The sequence below is a fragment of the Anolis sagrei genome, chromosome 5 (genome assembly GCF_037176765.1).
Source record: "Anolis sagrei isolate rAnoSag1 chromosome 5, rAnoSag1.mat, whole genome shotgun sequence".
In the NCBI taxonomy this organism is placed as follows: domain Eukaryota; kingdom Metazoa; phylum Chordata; class Lepidosauria; order Squamata; family Dactyloidae; genus Anolis; species Anolis sagrei.
The window spans coordinates 197275068-197297520 of record NC_090025.1 but is presented as its reverse complement, the minus strand read 5'-3'; the positions used below and the strand labels follow the sequence as shown (position 1 = coordinate 197297520).

The window sequence follows — 22453 nt, the reverse complement described above, 5'->3', positions numbered from 1 at the left end:
AAGGCGGTCCTGGTCGGGGTTGGCTTGATGCGCCTTCCTCCTGGCACGTTTCTCTCTTTCACCCTCCACTCGTGCCTCCTCGAATTCTGCAGCACTGCTGGTCACAGCTGACCTCCAGCTGGAGTGCTCAAGGGCCAGGGCTTCCCAGTTCTCAGTGTCTATGCCAGAGATTTTAAGGTTGGCTTTGAGCCCATCTTTAAATCTCTTTTCCTGTCCACCAACGTTCCGTTTTCCGTTCTTAAGTTCAGAGTAGAGCAACTGCTTTGGGAGACGGTGGTCAGGCATCTGGAGAACGTGGCGGAGTTGATGTCTGAGGACCATCGCTTCAATGCTGGTGGTCTTTGCTTCTTCCAGCATGCTGACGTTTGTTCACTTGTCTTCAGATTTGCAGGATTTTCCGGAGGCAGCACTGATAGAATTGTTCCAGGAGTTGCATGTGATGTCTGTAGACAGTCCACGTTTCACAGGCATATAGCAGGGTTAGGAGGACAATAGCTTTATAGACAAGCACCTTGGTATCCCTACGGATGTCCCGGTCCTCAAACACTCTCTGCTTCATTCGGGAAAATGCTGCACTCGCAGAGCTCAGGCGGTGTTGTATTTCGGTGTCGATGTTGACTTTGGTGGGGAGGTGGCTGCCAAGGGAGCGGAAATGAGGAAGAGCTAATACTCCAGAGGACAGGATCAGAATTCAAAATGACTTTAATGGATTAGAGAGCTGATGGGCCGAAAGTAACACAATCTTTTTTACTTAGGCAGAAAAAATGAAATCCAAAGATACAGAATAGGTGATGCCTGGCTTGACAGTATGGCCGTGCATGGATACCATTTCCTCCAGCACATCCAGCTCCTGTGGCTCCTTCGGGAGCTCATAATGGGGAAGGGGCCCTCAAAACAAAAGCCAGCTCAGTACATAAGCAAGAGTGAGCTGGTCATTGGCTCCCTCTCTACTTTTGCTGAGCACATGGCGCTCCTCAAGCAGCACTGTCACATGCCTCTTTCCTTCTGAGCTCTGCCTTGGGGTCAATAGGAGGAGGAGAACGCCATGATGTGGCACGCATGCACGCTGAATCTATTTAATGGGGCAACTACCCCATTAGCTCATTTTTATCTGGTGCAGCCTTGAGTCACCTGTGCTGCCTCGCTTGCTTGCTCTAGCTCTGGCTGCTGTACTCAGACTGCTGCTGCTTTTCCACAAGAGACCTGAAACAGTCCCATCCAGCTCGGCTGTTTTCTGGACTATTTCTGAGTAGCAGAAACCCTAGGCCCATTCCAACTGGGTGTGACTTAGCAACATCAAGGTAGGAGGAAGTATAAAAGCTGAGTTGAACTAGGTCTGGCTACACCGGGGAGCAGCTTGAGCCACCTCTACCTTTTTGAACCAGGAGATGGCCGCAAGACATGGAGCGGGCAGGAAGCCTGTCCGGCTTCAGCCTGCTGAAAGATACTGCAGCGCCCGAAGGTTGCTATAATAGATTGAGGCTTTATTGAATAATAAATTCCCACCAAACTGGCAATCACTTGAAATAGAATGTGGCTTCTTTAGTTTAAAATCAAAACCAAAAAGCTGTAATAAGATGGCTTACTTCTGGCCGAAAAACCTTTTAAAAGAACTCTGGCCACCACCAAACTTAAAAGTAAAGCTAAGCCCTTGGCTTACTTGAGGTCTCTCTTGGCTAGAATGTGCTGGATTCGCACACCAGCCTTGTACTCTGAGGTAATATGAAGGGATTACTTCTTTAAAATATATGCTACCACTCTTGATTACTGCAGGAAACTGCTTTTAAAGCTTCACCCACAGAGGCACAGGTGAGGCAGATGTTGTAAACAATAAAACATTCATGTTTATTTAGGAGAACTTGAACAAAACAGGCAATTAAGCTTAGCTATTCTGAAGTATTGACTTAAAAGCATGTGGTTTCTTTAAGCAGTTCAAACTTAGTTGTACATAACACTCCTCTATCCCTCCAGAAATTACTGACAAGATTTCTTCTCTGAAAGTAATTTTAAACTGCACCACAGATAGTCCTTTCCTGGATCTATCACGACACTTCACCAGTTATCTTCCCTAATAGCTGTAAAATCTTCTCACTAGCTATCTCTGCTTGCTGACTAATTTCAGGCCTCTCTCACTATTCTCTTATCTCCTCCTATCTCCTAACTCCTTCTCCTTTGACACCTAGATTCAATCTGAGATGATAGGGTTTTAAAACACAACATTAAAGTCATTTTTTTCCTTTCTCAAGTTAATCTCCGCCCACTCTCTCCCAGCCAATCACTAACTCCTCTCATTCCCCTCCCAGCTGCTCCTAAGCATGCCCCCTTCAGGATCATAGAATCATAGAATCATAGAATCCTAGAGTTGGAAGAGACCTCATGGGCCATCCAGTCCAACCCCATTCTGCCAAGAAGCAGGAATTGCATTCAAAGCACCCCTGACACATGGCCATCCAGCCTCTGTTTAAAAGCTTCCAAAGAAGGAGCCTCCACCACACTCCAGGGCAAAGAGTTCCACTGTTGAATGGCTCTCACAGGAAGTTCTTCCTCATGTTCAGATAGAATCTCTTCTCTTGTAGTTTGAAGCCATTGTTCTTTGTCCTAATCTCCATGGAAGCAAATTTCCAAACAAGCTTGCTCCCTCCTCCCTGTGGCTTCCTCCCACATATTTCTACATGGCTATCATATCCCCTCTCATCCTTCTCTTCTTCAGGCTAAACATGCCCAGCTCCTTAAGCCGCTCCTCATAGGGCTTGTTCTGCAGACTCTTGATCATTTTAGTCACCCTCCTCTGGACACATTCCAGCTTGTCAATATCTCTCTTGAATTGTGGTGCCCAGAATGGGACACAATATTCCAGGTGTGGTCTAACCAAGACAGAATAGAGCATGGGGAGCATGACTTCCCTAGATCTAGACACTATGCTCCTCTTGATGCAGGCCAAAATCCCATTGGCTTTTTTTGCCGCCACGTCACATTCCTGGCTCATGTTTAACTTGTTGTCCACGAGGACTCCAAGATCTTTTTCATACGTACTGCTCTCGAGCCAGGCCTCATTGTCCCCCATTCTGTCTCTTTGCATTTCGATTTTTCTGTCAAAGTGGAGTATCTTCCATTGGTCACTGTTGAACTTCATTTTGTTAGTTTTGGCCCGTCTCTCTAATCTGTCAAGATCATTTTGAATCTTGCTCTTGTCCTCTGGAGTCTTGGCTCTCCCTCCCAATTTGGTGTTGTCTGCCAACTTGCTGATCCTGCCTTCTCGCCCTTCATCTAAGTCATTTATAAAGATCCTGAGCAGGACCGGGCCCAGGACGGAACCCTGCGGCACTCCACTTGTCACTTCTTTCCAGGATGAAGAGAAAGCATTGGTGAGCACCCTCTGTGTTCGTCCATTTAACCAATTCCAGATCCACCTCACCGTAGTTTTGCCTAGCCCACATTGGACTAGTTTCCTTGCCAGAAGGTCACGGGGGACCTTGTCAAAGAAGGCCTTCCTGAAATCCAGGTACGCTACATCCATGGAAATGAGATCTAAAATGGATGCCACTGGCACCCTTTCCAAAATAGTTGCCAAACTTCCTGGGCCTACTTTCCTAGGCTTTTCCTAGCCTAACCTGTAGTGAAATCATCACAGTTGCCTTCTTTATCAGCACCACTGCAGCCTTGCCATTGCTGCCACTGCCCCAGAGGACGCCGCTGCCATCATCAGATGCCTCCCTGGCACCAGAGATTACTCCGGTCTGGAAACCAAAATCTGCTTGCAGTCCCCAACATCCGGACATATAATTTGTCATCTACTAGATATAGAGCCTTCTCGATCGTGGCCCCTTATTTATGGAATGCCTTGCTGGTCGAAACTCGAACCATCCGAGACCTACTTGCTTTTCGGAAAGCCTGTGAAACTTTTCTTTTCCAACAAGCTTTTGATGGGTGAATAATCCAGGCTATGCCTGTTCTTGCTGCCTATTGTTATTGTTATGGTCATTTTAAAGCTAATTGTATTGTTTTAATCTGCTTCTGTAAACCGCTCCGAGCCAAATTGGGAGTAGCGGTATACAAGTTAAATAAATAAATAAATAAATTTTAAGGGAAAGGAAGGGACTACTGGGAGGGAGTTGGGAACAAGTGGACATAGTGCAAGCATTTGGGAGCATCTCCTCTTTGCTCTCTCACTGCTTTCTTTCCTTTCCTTTTCTTTGAAAATATATAAAAAAATTGCTACCGGCACCTTCGTCTTCTTGGAGATCGAAGTAGGATGCTAGCAGGAACCGTTCTAATATTATCCTTTTATTGTAAAATGCATTGAGTCTCCTTCGTGGAGAGAAAAAGTAGGGTATAAAGGAGAAGAAGGAGAAAAAGGAGGAGAAGAAGAGGAGGAGGAGGAGGGCAACAGAGATGACATTTAGGTCCCAACTTCCTACGCTGCTTCCATCTTCACTTTGAAAGAAGAAGGAGATGTTCTGATTGTCCTAAAAAAGCATTCCGTGAAGAGCACATGGTCCCCAATGAGGGTTTATCGGGGTTGTACTACCTGTTCTACCTGTTCTTTGTCTGGAAATTAAAACAGGTTGATCACTGACCAATGTCTCACAGATCTTAGCGGTTTTATAAGGATAAACAAGGTAAGAAATTGTTTGGTTTTCAATTTTCTGAATGTGGATAAACTACAACTCCTAACATCATAAAGTCAATTCCACCCAAACCCTGACAGTATTCAAAGCTGATCATGTTGGATCTATATGCCAGCTGTTACCAACAGTGCTATGGAATTTGAAGTGGCACAAAAGGGAGAAACATCTCACGAGGAAGAAGGTGTGTTAAGCAAACCCTTGTTGGGACTGCTTTCCACCTGGAAATCAATGTCCCCACTGCAGAAGAACATGCAGACCAAGAATAGGTCTCTACATTCACCTACAGACCCACCACCAAGACCCTACACTATGACGGCAGTCATACTCAGCCATGTGTGATAGCCTATGATGATGTGATATGCCAAGTTTGGTCCAGATCCATTGTCGTCTGTGATCACAGTGCTCTTTGATTGTGGATGAACTACCATAATGGGTCAATCCCCTCCCTCAAATCCCACCAGTATTCAAAGTTGGTCATGTTGGGTCTGCTTGCCAGGTTAGGTGCACATCCACTGTTGGTTGGCTTCAGAGTGCTCTCTAGATGTGGGTGAACTATACTTCCCGAAATCCATGATCAATCTCTCCCAATCCCCTAGAGTATTTTCTGTTGGTCATTGTGGGTCTGTGTGCCAGGTTTTGTCCAGATCCATCATTGGTGGAGGTCACACATCTCTCTGGAAGTTGTCCATCTTGGGCATCTGTGCCAAGTTTGGTCAGGAGTCACAACATTCTGGATGTGGAGTGAACTATAACTATCAAAATCCAGGTTCATTCCCCCACCCCCAAACCCCTCAATTATTTTCCGTTGTTTAAGGTGGGTCTGTGTGCCAAATTTGGTCCAGACCCAGCATCAGTGGGAGTCACAGGGCTCTCTGGATGTGGGAGCCATCTCTGAAATTGCCCACAACATACATAGTGGCATACAAACATCTTTTTACCTTTATTATATACTAGTTTTGGGACCTGGTGATGCCCAGGTTAGATCTTTTGTAAGAATACACATACTTGGGGATCACAACCAGACACAGTGAAGATGTCTGTCCTCGTGCTTTGCTACTTTGAATACGCATGCCCAGTGTGGAATGCATCTCGACACGCTAAAACAGTGGATGTGGCTCTCAATGAGACATGTCACATTATCACAGGATGTCTGCACCCGACACCAATGGAGAAACCACACTGTTTAGTCGGCATCACACCACCTGACATCTGCTGGGCAGTAGCAGCCAAGGCAATGACAACTCCAGCCCACCCCCTGTTCAGATATCAGCCAGCACGCCAATGTCTTAAATCAAGAAATAGTTTTCTAAGATCTACAGAGATACCCGCAGGAACACTTCAGCAAGCAAGAATCCAAAAGTGGCAGGCTAAAACCCGGAACCTCAATCCATGGCTGATACTAAATGAGAGACTCCCTCCTGGGCACACAGCAGACTGGGTGATTTGAAAGGCGCTGAACAGAATGTGCCCTGGCACGAGATGCAGTTAACCTTAAGAAATGGGGCCACAATTTGGCGTCCACAACAGGCGAGTGCGGAGAAGAGCAAACCACAGACCACCTACTTCAATGCAGCCTGAGTCCTGCCACATGCACAATGGAGGTCCTTCTTATAGCAACAGCAGACATGCTCCAAGTGGCCAGCTACTGGTCACAGGTCATTTAACATAATGTCAAGTTTCTAAACTTTGTGTGTGTGCGTGTTTCTAAAATACATTACAACTGCATCCTTGGTTTGCTCCTGATACAATAAATAAATAGGGTCCTTTAGGACAGCGGTTCTCAACCTGGGGGTCGCGACCCCCAAGGGGGTCATTGGGTCATTTTGGGGGGTCGCGAAGCTGCCTTGGTTGGCCCTGCCTGTTGGGGTTCAGCCTGAGTTTGAACTTGAACCTGATTCTCTGTTTGTTCCTCCTGATGCAAATGAAAGTATATTTACTGATGCTAATGGAAATGTACCTCTTGATGCCAATGCTCCTGAAATTAGTGAGGAAGAAACTGCTGTAGGTTTGGAAAATGCCAATGTTCCTGAAATTAGTGAGGAAGGAACTTCTGTAGATTTGGAAAATGAAAGTACCAGTGTTCCTGAGAATGTTTCAGAGGGAGACCTTGAACTTTCCCTCCCTTCTGCACCTGTTAACTGTAATGAGAACAGAAGGGGCCAGATCTGGCAAGACAGAAGTAAATCACTCAGTTTGCGTCGATCATCCCGAATTCAAGAATTAAAAACATTGGCATCAAAACAGAAGGGCGGTTCACGGAACCGATTCTTGAGTTTTAATTGCAATACGCCAGGCTGATTGTCTCAGTTCAGGCATCGTTTCAGAATTGATGAAGACCTTGGCAGTTCTCCCGGTTCCCTGGCCATAGTATGGAAAGATTTCTAGGATATCAAGTACGGTTAGTGGATTGCTAACAGATTCCAGTATTTTCCCAGTGAGGCTTTTGGTTTTGCGTTGTCCATTTAAATTCATGTTTGTTGATTTTGCTGTGGCTTTGGACTTGCATTTTCCCTTTATTTTGTAACCATTTTTCTTCAATAAAAAAGGATTGTTTTTCACAGCCAAGTGTGGTGGATAGTTATCTTAGGGCATCGTTTCCCTGCTCTGGATTGCAACACCGCCCCCGCCAAAATGGCTGCCGACCCTTGCCGTTTGGGCAAAGGAGGGCTGCCACCCCCCTGCGCCTTTCCGAGTGTGGAAGGGTGCGGGTGGTGAGGTGGAAAGCTGTGCTCACGGCCAACTTCCATCCATATGTGTGTGTGCGTGTGCATGTGTGTCTACACTGCCATATAATCCAGTCCTAAATAGATAATCTGGATTTACATGGCAGTGTGGAAGGGGTAACTTTGGGTGTATCTACCAGGCAAGTTTCAACCCCCCCCCCCCCGAAATTTTCAAAACTCCACTCCCCCCCCCCCCCCCCCCGAAATTTTCAACCCTCCCCGAATTTTTTTTCTGGTTACGGCCCTGGTACCTACACTGTAGATTTAATAAAGGAGGATGAAGCTGGCGAGGGAAGAAGAAAAAGGAAAGAAAGAAAAGGAGGAAGGGAAGGAAGGGAAGGAAAGAAAGGGAGGGAGAAAGGGAAAGAAAGAGAGGAAGGAGGGAAAGAAGTAAAGGAAAGAGAAGGAAGGGAAGTAGATAAAGGGAGGGAGGGAGGGAGGGAGGGAGGGAAGGGGGGTTGGACTGGGTGGCCTTTAGGTCTGGTTGGCCATCTGTTGGGAGGGGTTTGATGGTGTCATCCTTTACTGCTAAATGAGGTTGGGCTGGATGGTCTTTGGGGCTCTTTTCCAAGCAATGTCAGTTTCGTGTGTCCCTATTACCCCCATCATGGCACCTTCCTCCTTCCCTTGTGCTGTGGGAGTGTGTGTGTGGGAGACAGAGAGTCAGAGTGTGTGCACAGAGTGTGGCCCGCCTCCCTCTTTTCTTATTATGAACTCTCACATAAATATTATGAACTATGGACATATACTGAGCCATGATCAAGGCTCTCATCAATTTCTCTATGGGACTCTGGTGGGAGGGATAAGTGGGTATATTTCCTACACTATGATTTCTGTATTTTTCACCCATCAAGACAATAACCTGGTCGGCTAGAAGGCCCCTGGGGGACCACATGTTTGGACCACATGTTTCCATAATCCACTCAAGACTTCATTGTTTTCCTCTCGTCCGCCTCTCTCTCTCCTGATTGGCCAGAGGGCCGAAGCGGCAGAAACTCACCCACTGGCTGAGGCGCTCAGGTGGCGGCAAAGCCTCCTCCCAGCTGTAGAGCGCCAGCCAATCAACGCCGAGCCAGCTGGGGAGCGAGGAGCGGGAAATTGAAATCTGACAGCTCATTTTTTGTATAAGAAGGCTTTATTTTGTATTCACTGTATGTTTGCCTGACGAAATATCGCAGCTTTGCATTCTTTCCAGCTGAATCGCAATAAAATGTCTTGGTGGCTTCTGCTTCAACTTGGTGAGATTTATTTTGCAATATTGGCTTCTCCTTTCTCACCAGGCAACCCACAATGACTTGGGCCTAATCCACAGCCATTCTAAATTGCTCTACAACACAAACATAGCAGGGAAAGAGAAGGAGCTCCATGCGGCAAGCCTCCACCTCCATTCCACTCTTGTTTGTGTGTGTGGCTGTGCACGCGCACCTGGCTTTAATGGCCCGGCTGTTTCCCGCAAGGAGGAAGAGGGGGCGTGGCCATGGGTCTCTTTGTGGACATCCAGTTTCTGATTTGTGGACGTGCAGAATTCCTTTCTGCTTTTTATTTATTTATTTATTATTTATTTATTTACTTCATTTGTTGACCGCCGTTCTCAGCCCTAGGGCGACTCACAGCGGTGTACAACATATTAAAAACAGTTTACAATAGACAATATCACAGCAAAATCAACATAAACAATCAATAATACAATTACACTAAATCATCCGCGTCGTCTCATCGTAGAATCATAACCAAACTCATTATCCATATTCCGTTCCGATCATCATTGCCAATTGTTGTAGCACTTAGTCAAACGCCTTCTCAAATAACCATGTTTTTAGGCTCTTGCGGAATGTCATAAGGGAGGGCGCCTGTCTGATGTCTACAGGGAGGGCGTTCCACAGCCGGGGGGCCACCACCGAGAAGGCCCTATCTCTCGTCCCCGCCAGACGTGCCTGTGAGGCAGGCGGGATCGAGAGAAGGGCCTCCCCAGATGATCTCAAGGTCCTCGTGGGCTCATAGGCCGAGATGCGGTCAGAAAGGTATTTTGGGCCGGAACCGTTTAGGGCTTTGTAGGCCAAGACCAGCACCTTGAATTGGGCCCGGTAGCAGATCGGCAGCCAGTGGAGCTGGAACAACGAGGGCGTTGTATGCTCCCTGCGTCCCGCTCCTGTTAGTAACATGGCTGCCGCGCGCTGGACTAGCTGGAGCTTCCGGGCCATTTTCAAGGGCAGCCCCACGTAGAGAGCGTTGCAGTAGTCAAGGCGGAATGTGACCAGAGCGTGTACTACCGTGGCCAAGTCAGACTTCCCGAGGTACGGGCGCAGCTGGCGCATGAGCCTAAGCTGTGCAAATGCTCCCCTGGTCACCGCTGAAACCTGGGGCTCCAGGCTCAACGATGAATCCAGGATCACACCCAAGCTGCGAACCTGCGCCTTCAAGGGGAGTGCGACCCCATCCAACACAGGCTGTAACCCTATACCCCGTTCGGCCTTGCGACTGACCAGGAGTACCTCTGTCTTGTCTGGATTCAATTTCAATTTGTTTGCCCTCATCCAGACCGTCACAGCGGCCAGGCACCGGTTCAGGACCTCGACAGCCTCCTTAGTAGCGGGTGGGAAGGAGTGTTTTCATTGGGGGGTTTTTTAGTGAAGGACATACATTGGGTTGTTAGGGGTATCGTGTCCAAATTTGGTGTCAATTGCCCCAGTGGTTTTTGAGTTCTGTTAATCCCACAAACATTTTTATTTATATAGATTGTTAGTATTATTATTATCCAAGCACACCAAATCAAGACAGATGTGGAGTAATTGGAAGGAGTGAGGGGACATGAAGGAAGAGACCTAAGAGGGGCAGTGGAAGAAGAACAGGGAGCTCTGTTAGATTTGACTGGTTGGCGTGTCTGAAATAAAGGGCCTACTGGGAGTATTTCAAACGGAATGGATGATCAGGTTTACGATGTCCCCCTGCCTATGGATAATGCTGGACCCTCTCCCAGGATGATATGGCGGTGTGGATGGGGTCTAGGAGTCCGTCATGACTGTTGACCATGGAATCACACTGCTGGACCCAGAGACTTCCAGAGAGAGGACGTTTATATACTGAATCTGCAGATAATCTGATCCACAAATGTCAAATCCAACTGAACAAGGGAAAGGGAACATTTCCACAATTTGAAATCATGTTTCCTTGATATCGAGCCCACAATCCTCAATGTAGTGATGAACATTTTTGTCTCTACAGTGGTCTCTCCAAGCTGACCTGAAAGAAGAAGGCAAATGTCATTTCTCTGGTGGTTATTGGGGATTTGGGTCACCCACACAGGAGAACGAACGCAATTTGGCCACACCTCCACTGCCATGGCTCAATGCTATGCAGCCTTGGGCATTGTAGTTTGGGAGGGACAGCTTTGGCAGAGAAAACTAAGGGCCTTGTAAAACTACAGCTCCCATTCTTCAGAGAGAAGATCCCTTAGTGTTGACTTTACAAAAGATCCCAACAAAAAATCTGGATTCCAATTCCAAATCGGTAGACTCACCAAGATTTCAGCCCTCCATGGATCATGATGTGTCTCTTAAGACATTCAATATCATCTGATAGGTCTTCGTTGAGGAAATCTGTCAATATATATATATACATATTAGCATGTGTAAGCGGCGTTGCCCAGGCATGCATTTTCTGAGAACAGGATTCTGTGAAGACCTGAGTTTGGTCATTGTAAGGACTTCTTTCTCCAGCTATCTTCCATGCTTGCCTGGTACGCATTAAATGGCACACCTGTCTCGTCCTCCTAGAGTGTTTCTCAACCTTCCTAATGCTGTGACCCCATAATACAGTTCCTCATGTTGTGGTGAACCCCAACCATAACATTATTTTTGGTGCTACTTCATAACTGTAATTGTACTACTGTTATGAATCATCTTGTAAATAACCGGAATGCAGGATGTATTATCATTCACTGGACCAAATTTGGCACAAATACCCAATACTCCCATATCTGAATACTAGTGGGGTTGGGGGGCATTGATTTTGTCATTTGGGAGCTGTAGCTGCTGGGATTAATAGTTCACCTACAATCAAAGAGCACTCTGAACTCCACCAACAATGGAATTGAACCAAACTTGGCACACAGAACTCCCATGACCAACAGAAGGGTTTGGTGGACAGAACTCCCATGACCAACAGAAGGGTTTGGTGGAGACCTTCAGTTTGGGAATTGTAGTTCACCCACTTCCAGAGAGCACTGTGGACTCAAACAATGACGGATCTGGACCAAACTGGCACGGATACTCACTATGCCCAATTGTGAACACTGGCGGATTTTGGGGAAAATAGACCTTGACATTTAGGAGTTGTAGTTGCTGGGATTTATAGTTCACCTGCCATGAAAGAGCATTCAGAACTCCACCAATGACATAATTGGGCCAAACTTCCCACACAGAATCCCCATGACCAACACAAAATATGTGTTTTATACTGCGACCCCTCTGATTCCCCTCACAACCCTCCCAGGGGTCCCAAACCCCGATGGCATATCCATATACTACTACCCTCTTGTGGCTGCACCTGAGCACAACATGCATATCAACCTAGAGGCCAGGAGCGAATCCCTTCTATCTGTATACTTCCTTTTGATAGTTGCATACATACAGACCTATTTATCTCTTTTTGGAGCCCTATAAGGTTAATGGACATGCAAGCAGCAGTTGGTTGTCCATCTGTCAGGAGACCTTTGGTTGTCTCTTCCCTCACAACACAAGAGGGTTGGTCTGCATGGCCTTTGTGTGCCCCTTTCAACCCTAGGTTATTCGGTGCCCCAGAGATTCTTGCAGTAAGCAAGTCACTTACAAACGCAGCAGGTCTTGCAGATATTCTCTGAGTCTTTGGCAGTATCATGGCAATGTTCTGTGTTGGTCAGCTGGAAAATCCCATAATTCCTGTAGCCTCCTACATATGTAATGAGGCCTCCGCTATTCAGCTTACTGCCATGAGTAGCAAAACAGATCCCTGGAAGAAAGGAAGAAAGTTCATACCTTATGCCGAGGATGGAGCAATCTCTAAAAGCATCCTCTATGGGTGTTTTCCAACCACAACATCTTGCAGAGAGCACCCAAAAAGTGCAAAAACACTCTCCATCCAAGAAGAGAGCCAGGTATGCCCTGTGCAGTGAAATCATACTTTTGCTTCGTAGGCCGCAGCCTAAGAGTCAGTGAGCAGGCCTCCATGTTGGGAGGGTGCTCAGGATATCTGACATGTTGGGAAGGGCAGAGAGGCAAGGGGAGGAGCCAGCTAACTCCTCATTGGCTCAGATCCCTAGGGGAGGAGTTGAAGGAGTGTGTAAAAAGGCTGCACTTTCTGTCAGAGGGGGAAGAAGAATGATTTGACCTAGGAGAGAGAGGGTTTTGATCTGAAAGAGAGAAGAGGGATTTGGAACGCCTGTGGAACGCCCTTTCCATGGACATAAGATCAGCTCCGACGTTAATGGTGTTTCGAAAAAAGCCAAAAACCTGGCTGTTTGAACAGGCATTCAGATAAACAGTGCAATGAATATGATGAATATAGGAACGGAATTATAGACGAATTGGATCACGATTCTAGTTACGAGACGTTGTTGTGTTGTTATTGATGTGCCATTATTGTAAATTGTGCTTTCATGGTTTTTAAATCGTTTATTGCTATTTTGTTATGACTGTTTTTGCTATGTTGTGAACCGCGTTGAGTCGCCTATGAGCTGAGAAACTGCGGTATACAAGCAAAGTAAATAATAAATAAATAAATAAATAAATAAATTTGATCTGAAAGAGATAGGATTAGGATTTTCAGGAAGGGAGAAGAGAGTTTCTGAGTGAGTTAGACTGGGAAGGAATAATAGAGGGCAAGTGCTTCAGGGTACTTTGGCTTTGACAGTCAAAGAGAAGGCTTGTTGACTTGTATTTGGAGAGAATACAAGTGGGTTTATTTCCCTGTAGTGCAGAGTAGTCTAGAAGGAACCTAGTAACTCTCGCAGGCAGCCAGGGCGGCTGGTCTGAGAAACACACTGTTACTTGTTATAGAATAGTGTGAGGAAAGTAACTCACGTCAAAGAAAAGTTACTCTTTCTTAAGCAACCATTTATTTTATAAGTCTGTGCCTCAGAAACCAACTATGCATAGGTACTAGGCCTGGGTAACAACGGAAAAACTTGTTTCTAAAATCGATTTGTATTTGGGGGTTTTTTTTGTTTCGATATTTAAAATAATTACAAAATTTTCCTTTTAAAAAGTTCGATATTTACGAAATTTCGTAAATGGTAAAAAATTAACGAATCGATTTCCGAAACAATAACGAATAGCGACCGGGAAATACGCTAAAAAACCTCCAAAACCTTCTGAAGCTTCCCTCTCCGTCTGTTGTTGACTGTTGGTGTGATATTATAATTTTTTTCCACTAATTAAACCATAAAACTGGCCCAGACATGCGGAAATAATAACGAAACGACCTCAAAACAATAATGAAACGAATACAATATCGAAATACGAAGCACTTACAAAACGTTTTTGAAAATTCATTTTTTTTAATAATTGCTCCAGAATGGTTCGTTATCGTTTTGTAATTGAAAAAAATAACGAATTATTAACGAATTACAAATTAACGAAACGAAACCGCCCAGCCCTAATAGGTACCACTCAGTAATGAGTTGTCTGTTTCAAACATTTCAATAAACCTGTTCTCTAGTTTACTTTTAATCTGCCTCAGCCTTGTTTTGTCATATAAAGCCAGATACAATAAGCCTCTACATCTCTGCAGTCCAGTCACAAGAGAAAGGGAGCCAAAAAAGAGGAACCTGTTGCAATCCAGAGCAGGGAACGAGGCCCTAAGATAACTATCCACCACACTTGACTGTGAAAAACAATCCTTTTTTATTGAAGAAAAATGGTTACAAAATAAAGGAAAAATGCAAGTCAAAAGCCACAGCAAAATCAGCAAACATGAATTTAAATGGACAAAGCAAAACCAAAAGCCTCACTGTGAAATACTGGAACCTGTTAGCAATCCACTAACCGTACTTGATATCCTAGAAATCTTCCCAAACTATGGCCAGGGAACCGGGAGAACTGCCAAGTTCTTCATCAATTCTGAAACGATGCCTGAACTGAGACAATCAGCCCGGCGTATTGCAATTAAAACTCAAGAATTGGTTCCGTGAACCGCCCTTCTTCTTTGAAGCCAATGTTTTTAATTCTTGAATTCGGGAGGATCGACGCAAACTGAGTGATTTACTTCTGTCTTCCCAAATTTGGCCCCTTCTGTTGTCCTTACAGTTAACAGGTGCAGAAGGGAGGGAAAGTTCAAGGTCTCCCTCTGAAACATTCTCATGAACACTGGTACTTTCATTTTCCAAATCTACAGAAGTTCCTTCCTCACTAATTTCAGGAACATTGGCATTTTCCAAACCTACAGCAGTTTCTTCCTCACTAATTTCAGGAGCATTGGCATCAAAAGGTACATTTCCATTAGCATCAGTAAATATATTTTCATTAGCATCAGGAGGAACAAACAGAGAATCAGGTTCAAGTTCAAACTCAGGCTGAACCCCAACACAACCGGTGTATAAGGACTTTTTACCTCAGCTACAACTACTAGATAATTCCTCAAGCAGTGATTTGGGGTGGTGGCAGCATACCTACCATATACACACACCTTCCTCTCTCATCGCCTGTAACACCCTTGCATATTCCTGTCACAAAGGAGCAATAAGAGACCCTGATCTCTTAACCCCCTTTACATCCTGATTTAGTACATTTCTTTATTGGAGACCTTCTCAAAACCACTCTTTTGGCAGGGACATCATGCCTTTGCCCAGCCTTGTGCTAGAAGGAATAGAGGGATGCTTTCGGGTCTCTCCTTATCCTCTCTATGGTTGTGTTAGGCTGCATCTACACTGTAGAATTAAGGTTTGGGAGGAGGAGAGAGTAGAAGAGAGAACAAGCTGAAGATTAATCCTGACAAGACAGAAGTCCTCCTGGCCAATCGTAAACCGGATCGGGGTATAGGGTGGCAACCTGTGCTGGACGGGGTTGCACTCCCCCTGAAGTCACAGGTCCGCACTTTGGGGGTCCTCCTGGATTCTTCACTTACACTTGAGGCTCAAGCGTCGGCAGTGGCCGGGAGGGCCTTTGCACAATTAAGACTTGTGTGCCAACTGTGACCATACCTCGTAAGGGTGGTCTGGCCAGGGTGGTCCATGCCTTAGTCACCTCTAGACTGGATTACTGTAATGCACTTTTCGTGGGGTTGCCCTTGAAAACGGCTCGGAAATTCCAGATGGTCCAACGAGCGGTGGCCAGGTTGTTAACTGGTGCTCCTTAGAGGGAGTGGTCAACCCTCCTGTTCAAGGAGCCCCACTGGTTGCCATTCATTTTCCGGACCAAGTTCAAGGTGCAGGTGCTTACCTACAAAGTAGGGCTGGGCAATTCGTTTCGTTAATTCGTAATTCGTTAAAAAAATCGTTAATTTTTGAATTACGAAACGATTACAAAACTTATTTTTAAACCTGGAAGTGTTTTTAAATATCGAAACGGCAGGCGCCAAAAAATTTTGTATTTCCGTCCATTTCGGAAATACGTAAGATGGCCGCCTGGCTTGCTGGGAGCTCTCCTCTCTCGGCGCCGGCTGAGCAAGCGAGCGAGAGGGCGAGTGAGAGGGCGAGCGGCGAGCGAGAGGGCGAGCGAGAGGGCGAGCGAGAGGGCGAGTGAGAGGGCGAGCGGCGAGCGAGAGGGCGAGCGGCGAGCGAGAGGGTGAGCGAGAGGGCGAGCGGCGAGCGAACGGCGAGCGAGAGGGCCCGCCAGAGTGAGTGCCTGCCTTCCCTCAATAATAATTTCTCCTCCCTATTCTACTAAATTAATAATTAAATTTAAAAAATATTTTTAAAATATTGAAAAAAAAAGGCCGCCATCTTTACAAAATGTTTTGTAAATATTTACGAAATTTCGTAAATACCGAACTTTTTTTGGGAAAATTTTGTAATTATTTTAAATATCGAAACAAAAAAACACCCCAATAACAAATCGATTTTAGAAACAAATTTTTGCGTTGTTACCCAGGCCTACTACAAAGCCCTGAATGGTTTGGGACCCGCCTACCTGCGTGACCGCATCACTGTGTATGAACCCACACGATCTCTTCAATTTATTTATTTCTTTATTTACTTCATTTGTATACCGCTCCTCTCAGCCCTTAGGCGACTCGGAGCGGTTAATAACAATTCAACAGTATACATTGTACAGACAATAGGCCTTTAAAACAATAGCATCACAAATCAATAAACATAACATCAATACAAAATTCAATCATCTGGAGAGGCCCTGCTTGCGATCCCGCCTCCATCACAAGCGCGACTGGTGGGGACGAGGGACAGAGCCTTCTCGGTGGTGGTCCCTCCACTCTGGAACTCACTCCCTAGGGACATCAGACATGCCCCAATGCTGGCAGTCTTTAGGAGAAGCCTGAAAATGTGGTTATTCCAGTGTGCCTTCCCAGAATAAGGAAACTCCCAGCAATATGTCCCTAATGCATTTTTTAATGATCTAGGATTGTTTACATGTGCTATCCCTGTTGTGATAGAGTCTGCTGGCAGTGATAGTAACACTAGTTATATTAGGAGAGGAAGGAAAACTACTCGCGAGCAAGACTATGAAGAAGAGCAACAGAGGAAAAGAATCCGGGAGATACTTAGTGAGCCAACAGATGAGGATTCTTTTGAAGGTTTTGATGCAAATGATATGGATGATGGGATATCAGACTGGGTCTGATGGGTTGGATTGGACAAGGGTTCAAGAGAGGCGTCCTGGGATTTCCTCCATTTGCACTCTAGCCTCCTTCTCGTACGTTTCATCACAGGAGATGGTGTGTCTCAATGCAACGAGATGGGACGTTTGGGAGCAATCGTGTCTATCACTCTGGACATCTTGCTATTATAGCGGTCAACCAGGGTGTCGACAGGATCGCCAGGCTCCAAGACAGGAAGAGCCCCAAGATTCCTCAGAAAACCATCCGGATCCATCAGTCTCCTGGGGCGGACCATCTTAGTTGGTCCTCCACCCCTGAGAAGGTTAGGGGTCACAGCAAGTCTAAAACTGATCAGATGATGGTCAGACCATGAGAATGGAAGGATATTTTGTTCTTCCACTCTGACCATTCCGCTGTCCGCAACAAAAACTAGGTCGTGTGTGTCCAGCCTGATGGGTGGGTCCAGATATGACTTGTGATAGCCTCATGGTCATCATGGTGACCATGAAGTCCCGAGCTGCTCCTGTTAACGAGGTCTCTGCATGGATGTTAAAGTCCCCCAGCACAATCAAGTGCTGGAAGACCAGGGCCGAATTGGAGACCACATCTGCTAGCTCAGGCAGGGAAAGCACTGAGTCGCGGGGTGGACGGTACACCAGCAGAATCCCCAAGCTATCACGGTTCCCCACCCTCAGGTGAACGCACTCAAACTCAGAAGATTGCGGAACAGTGCATCTGACCACGGTGATGGACTGCCGAAAGACTACTGCGACCCCCTCCTCCCTGCCCCCCAGACCTAGCCTGCTGGTGCACCTCAAAGCCATGGGATCATGGGAGTTGTAGTTTGGTGAGTCTCCCGCACGCTTTGGAAGAGAGGGCTAAGGATCACGCCAAGTGGGATTGAACTGCATTAACTCTACAGTATAGATGCACCTTTGGAGGGAGCAAGAGGTACACCAACGTTAACATTTAAGGGAAGAAGGGGCGAATTCTGTAGTCAGGTTTCAAGGAAGGAACCCAACTTAGAAAAAAGGCACTCACAGTCAGCCAAAGAGACGCCCCCCAATCCATCCACCTTGGCTTTATACAGCATGTGGGCCAAATGGCAGGGCGAGACAAATCTGCTTTCGTTCCCTCCAAGGAGGAGAAAGAGAACTGCCAAAGGGAAAAGCTTCATTGCTCCAGCCGCTTTCCTTTGCCAGAGATCTGCTTTTATCTCCAGGCAGCCTCATGTGGGAGGACCACACTGGGAAATGGGCCAATTCCCAAAGCAAGAAGACAGCAAGAGAGAGATAGAGATCACGGGAGCTGAGTATGTGGAAGAGTTCGAGACCTGGAGCTGGAAGGCACTCCAAAGGCCATCCGGTCCTACCCCCCCCCCCCCCCCCCGTTCCATGAAGTTGGACACTGATGGGAATCAGAACTGTGAGGCTCAAAATAACCGTCACTGGAGGTGGTTCCACAAAAATATAGCAGAGTGCCAGAAGCACATTTCAGAACCAGGAGAAATTAACATGTAATGGGCCAGGATTCGTTTCCATTCAACAGGATGGCACAGGAGTTCCAAAACTATGTGTTCATCGAAGTCAAAAGAAATCCATTCTGGATAGAAAAAGGTCTTGGAGATAACAAGCTTTCTAAGCTATCTTCTAAGAAAGGTAAAAGGAGAAAAATACCACAATAGTATCCATGCAGCTACATCTTGCCTGGAGAAAGGCAAGCTGCGTCCTCACTCAATGGAAGACAAAGGCAGGAAGAGAAGGGGCCAAAATGGAGAATGACCACGTGGTGTGGCACAACTACTTAGTAGCCAGGTGCATTAAGTCACTACTGACCAAGAGGTCATTAGTTCGAAGACAGCCCAGGTCAGAGTGAGCTCCCAACCATTAATAGTCTAGCTTGCTGTTGAGCTTTAGTTACTTACTTTACTTAGGCGATCCCTCGTTGACCAAGGAAGTATTAAAAAAAAACTCACAGTGTGGTGTGTGGTGGATTTCTGGTGGGCTGCTGCTGGAGTTCTGTTTCCACAGTGTGGAGTACCAGGAGGAGATGCTGATGGTGAAATAGCTATTTACTTCAGGTTGTTTTGATTTCCCATTTGCTGCTTAGAAGATGCTTTGTTTTATGTTTATTACAAAGACTGTGTAAATACGTAGCACTGCTGATTTTTGCAGATTTCTTTCATCTCTGCAAAGTTAAGAGAGTAAAGATTTTCTGTTTACCTTGACTATTGGTCTGAGACTATTTTGCATCTGGGTTTTTGGGTGTTAGGACGCTGGGATAAAACACGCGCTGCGTAACAACTTCATGGTGTTCTGTTGCAGCCTTGGTTTCAGGTAACCACCGCCCAGCCAGGAGTGTTTCTTCCATAGAGACAAGTGCATGGCTGTATACCATTTTTGTGTCAAAGCCATCAAGAATACTTTATGAATGCACCTGCCCTTAACTACCGTCTTCTCCTCCATTTCCAGGTTTTCATCCTCTGCCCACCTTTAAAAGAAAGATTAACCAGAGCAGTTGATGTTCTGGTTATCTCCCAAACGATTCACTCTGTGTGATCTGTGGAGGCTCAAGCAGAGCGTGTCCTCAAATTAGAAGATCTGGATCTGGATTTGGGGACCCAATGTGTGATTCCCTCTTCCACTTGCCTCCTCTTGACATCTCAGGGGGCGTCTTTACCACGGGCTTATCGCATTTTGATGCCAATTGAACTGCCATGGTTCTATGCAGTGAGATCCCTATGAGGAGCAACTGAAAGAGCTCGGCATGTTTAGCCTGAAGAAAAGACGGCTGAGAGGAGACATGATGAGGGCCATGTGAGAGGAAGTCAAGGAGGAGGAGGAAGCAAGCTTGTTTCATGCTGCCCTGGAGACCAGGACGCAGAACAATGGCTTCAAACTACAAGAAAGGAGATTTGTTATGAACTCAAAGGTTCCTGTCCTTTTTGCAGAGTGTTCAAGGAATAATAAGGTAGTTTAGATCAATGAGACACTTTGGAGACCAAATTTGGTTTTGACACTATTCATGGAACATGTATTGAAATACAATCATCACAGAATCATATCAGAATCACATCAAGGAGAGCTCTCATGCACGCACACGTTCACACATACTCACGCACACCCAAGCTTCCTCCGGTGAAGATGATCAGTCTTTTCCGAGAAGGTGTGGACGCTCCATTGCTGCAGATCAGGAAGCGTACATGCTGTCAGGGGTCCCCTGCATTTATAGGCCAAAATCCATTTTTCTTCTTTTCAGTAGTCAGGTTGTTCTGTTCTCTTTCAAGTCCTCTCAAATCTTTGTTCTCTTCCAAAGTTCAAGACATTTGCATTCCAGGCCTCGTGGCTTATGGGGTACCTCCTGCATGCATCCTGTACTCCTTACATGCTCGGCCGCACACCTTATTGTCCAATTGTCATTCAGTTATGCCTTGCTGCATCCTCGCTTCGACTGCCAAGGCCGTCCCACATAATGCTTTGCGAGAACTCCATGTTGTTTTCTTCAGGCCTGTTTCTTCTGCCCTTCTATGTGGTCCCAATCTTCAAGAAGGGAAAAAAGGAAGACCCAAACAACTACCGTCCGGTCAGCCTCACGTCGATACCAGGCAAGATTCTGGAAAAGATTGTTAAGGAAGCGGTCTGAAAACACTTAGAAACAAATGCGGTCATCGCTAATAGTCAAAATGGATTTATCAAAAACAAGTCATGCCAGACTAATCTGATCTCTTTTTTCGATAGAGTTACAAGCTGGGTAGATGTGGGGAATGCCGTGGATGGAGCGTGTCTGGATTTCAGACATGCTCCCCCCTTCGACAAGGCCCCCCACAACCTTCTGACAAGGAAACTAGTCCAATGTGGGCTAGGCAAAACTACGGTGAGGTGGATCTGTAATTGGTTAAATGGACGAACTCAGAGGGTGCTCACCAATGCTTCCTCTTCATCCTGGAAAGAAGTGACGAGTGGAGTGCCTCAAGCAGGGTTCCGTCCTGGGCCCGGTCCTGTTCAACATCTTTATTAACGACTTAGATGAAGGGTTTGAAGGCAGGATCATCAAGTTTGCAGACGACACCAAATTGGGAGGGAGAGCCAAGACTCCAGAGGACAGGAGCAGGATTCAAAACGATCTTGACAGATTAGAGAGATGATGGGCCAAAACTAACAAAATGAAGTTTAACAGTGACAAATGCAAGAGATTCCACTTTGGCAGGAAAAACGAAATGCAAAGATATAGAATGGGGGACGCCTGGCTCGAGAGCAGTACGTGTGAAAAAGATCTTGGAGTCCACGTGGACAACAAGTTAAACATGAGCCAGGAATGTGATGTAGCGGCAAAAAAACCCAATGGGATTTTTGCCTGCATCAAGAGGAGCCTAGTGTCTAGGTCCAGGGAAGTCATGCTCCCCATTCTCTATTCTGCTTTGGTTAGACCACGTTATCTGGAATATTGTGTCTAATTCTGGGCACCACAATTCAAGAGAGATATTGACAAGCTGGGATGTGTCCAGAGGAGGGCGACTAAAATGATCAAGGGTCTGGAGAACAAGCCCTATGAGGAGCGGCTTAAGGAGCTGGGCATGTTTAGCCTGAAGAAGAGAAGGCTGAGAGGAGATATGATAGCCATGTATAAATATGTGAGAAGAAGTCACAGGGAGGAAGAGGGAGCAAGCTTGTTTTCTGCTTCCTTGGAGACTAGGACGCAAGGGAACAATGGCTTCAAACTACAAGAGAGAAGATTCCATCTGAACATGAGGAAGAACTTCCTGACTGTGAGAGCCGTTCAGCAGTGGAACTCTCTGCCCTGGAGTATGGTGGAGGCTCCTTCTTTGGAAGCTTTTAAGCAGGGGCTGGATGGCCATCTGTCAGGGGTGATTTGAATGCAATATTCCTGCTTCTTGGCAGAATGGGGTTGGACTGGATGGCCCATGAGGTCTCTTCCAACTCTTTGATTCTATGATTCCAATAGAAGGACTTTTCAAATACCCCCCCTCATCGGTCGGGCTCTGTTCCCCCCCCCCCCCCGCTCCTGGCTCCCCCCTGCTTTGCTTGGCTTCACCCTCCCCACCAGAGGTGGCCCTAGATAATTTTCAATGGTAAGCAAACAGTATTTTGGCGCCCCCCCCCCAAGCAATTATTGATAAATATTTTCTGTTTGTCGTGGGAGTTCTGTGTGTCATATTTGGTTCAATTCCATCATTGGAATTCCATCAGCGGCCTTCGATACCGTCAACCACGGTATCCTTCTGGGACGCCTCGCGGGGATGGGTCTTGGAGGTACTGTTTTGCAGTGGCTCCGGTCATTCCTGGAGGGTCAGTCTCAGAAGGTGTTGTTGGGGGACACCTGTTCAACCCCACAACC

General features: G+C 46.2%; 1 protein-coding gene across 1 annotated transcript; it reads right to left on the bottom strand.

The window, feature by feature from the left end:
• Window positions 1-10001: 10001 nt before the first annotated feature.
• LOC132775578 (lysozyme C, milk isozyme-like) lies at window positions 10002-18325 on the bottom strand. The gene is made up of 4 exons (XM_067468412.1): window positions 18140-18325; window positions 12179-12337; window positions 10869-10947; window positions 10002-10591 (listed from the first exon to the last, which is right to left on the bottom strand). The coding sequence occupies exons 1-4, from the start codon at window positions 18273-18275 to the stop codon at window positions 10510-10512; spliced, it is 456 nt and encodes a 151-aa protein (XP_067324513.1). The 5' UTR covers window positions 18276-18325; the 3' UTR covers window positions 10002-10509.
• Between the last annotated feature and the right edge of the window lie 4128 nt (window positions 18326-22453).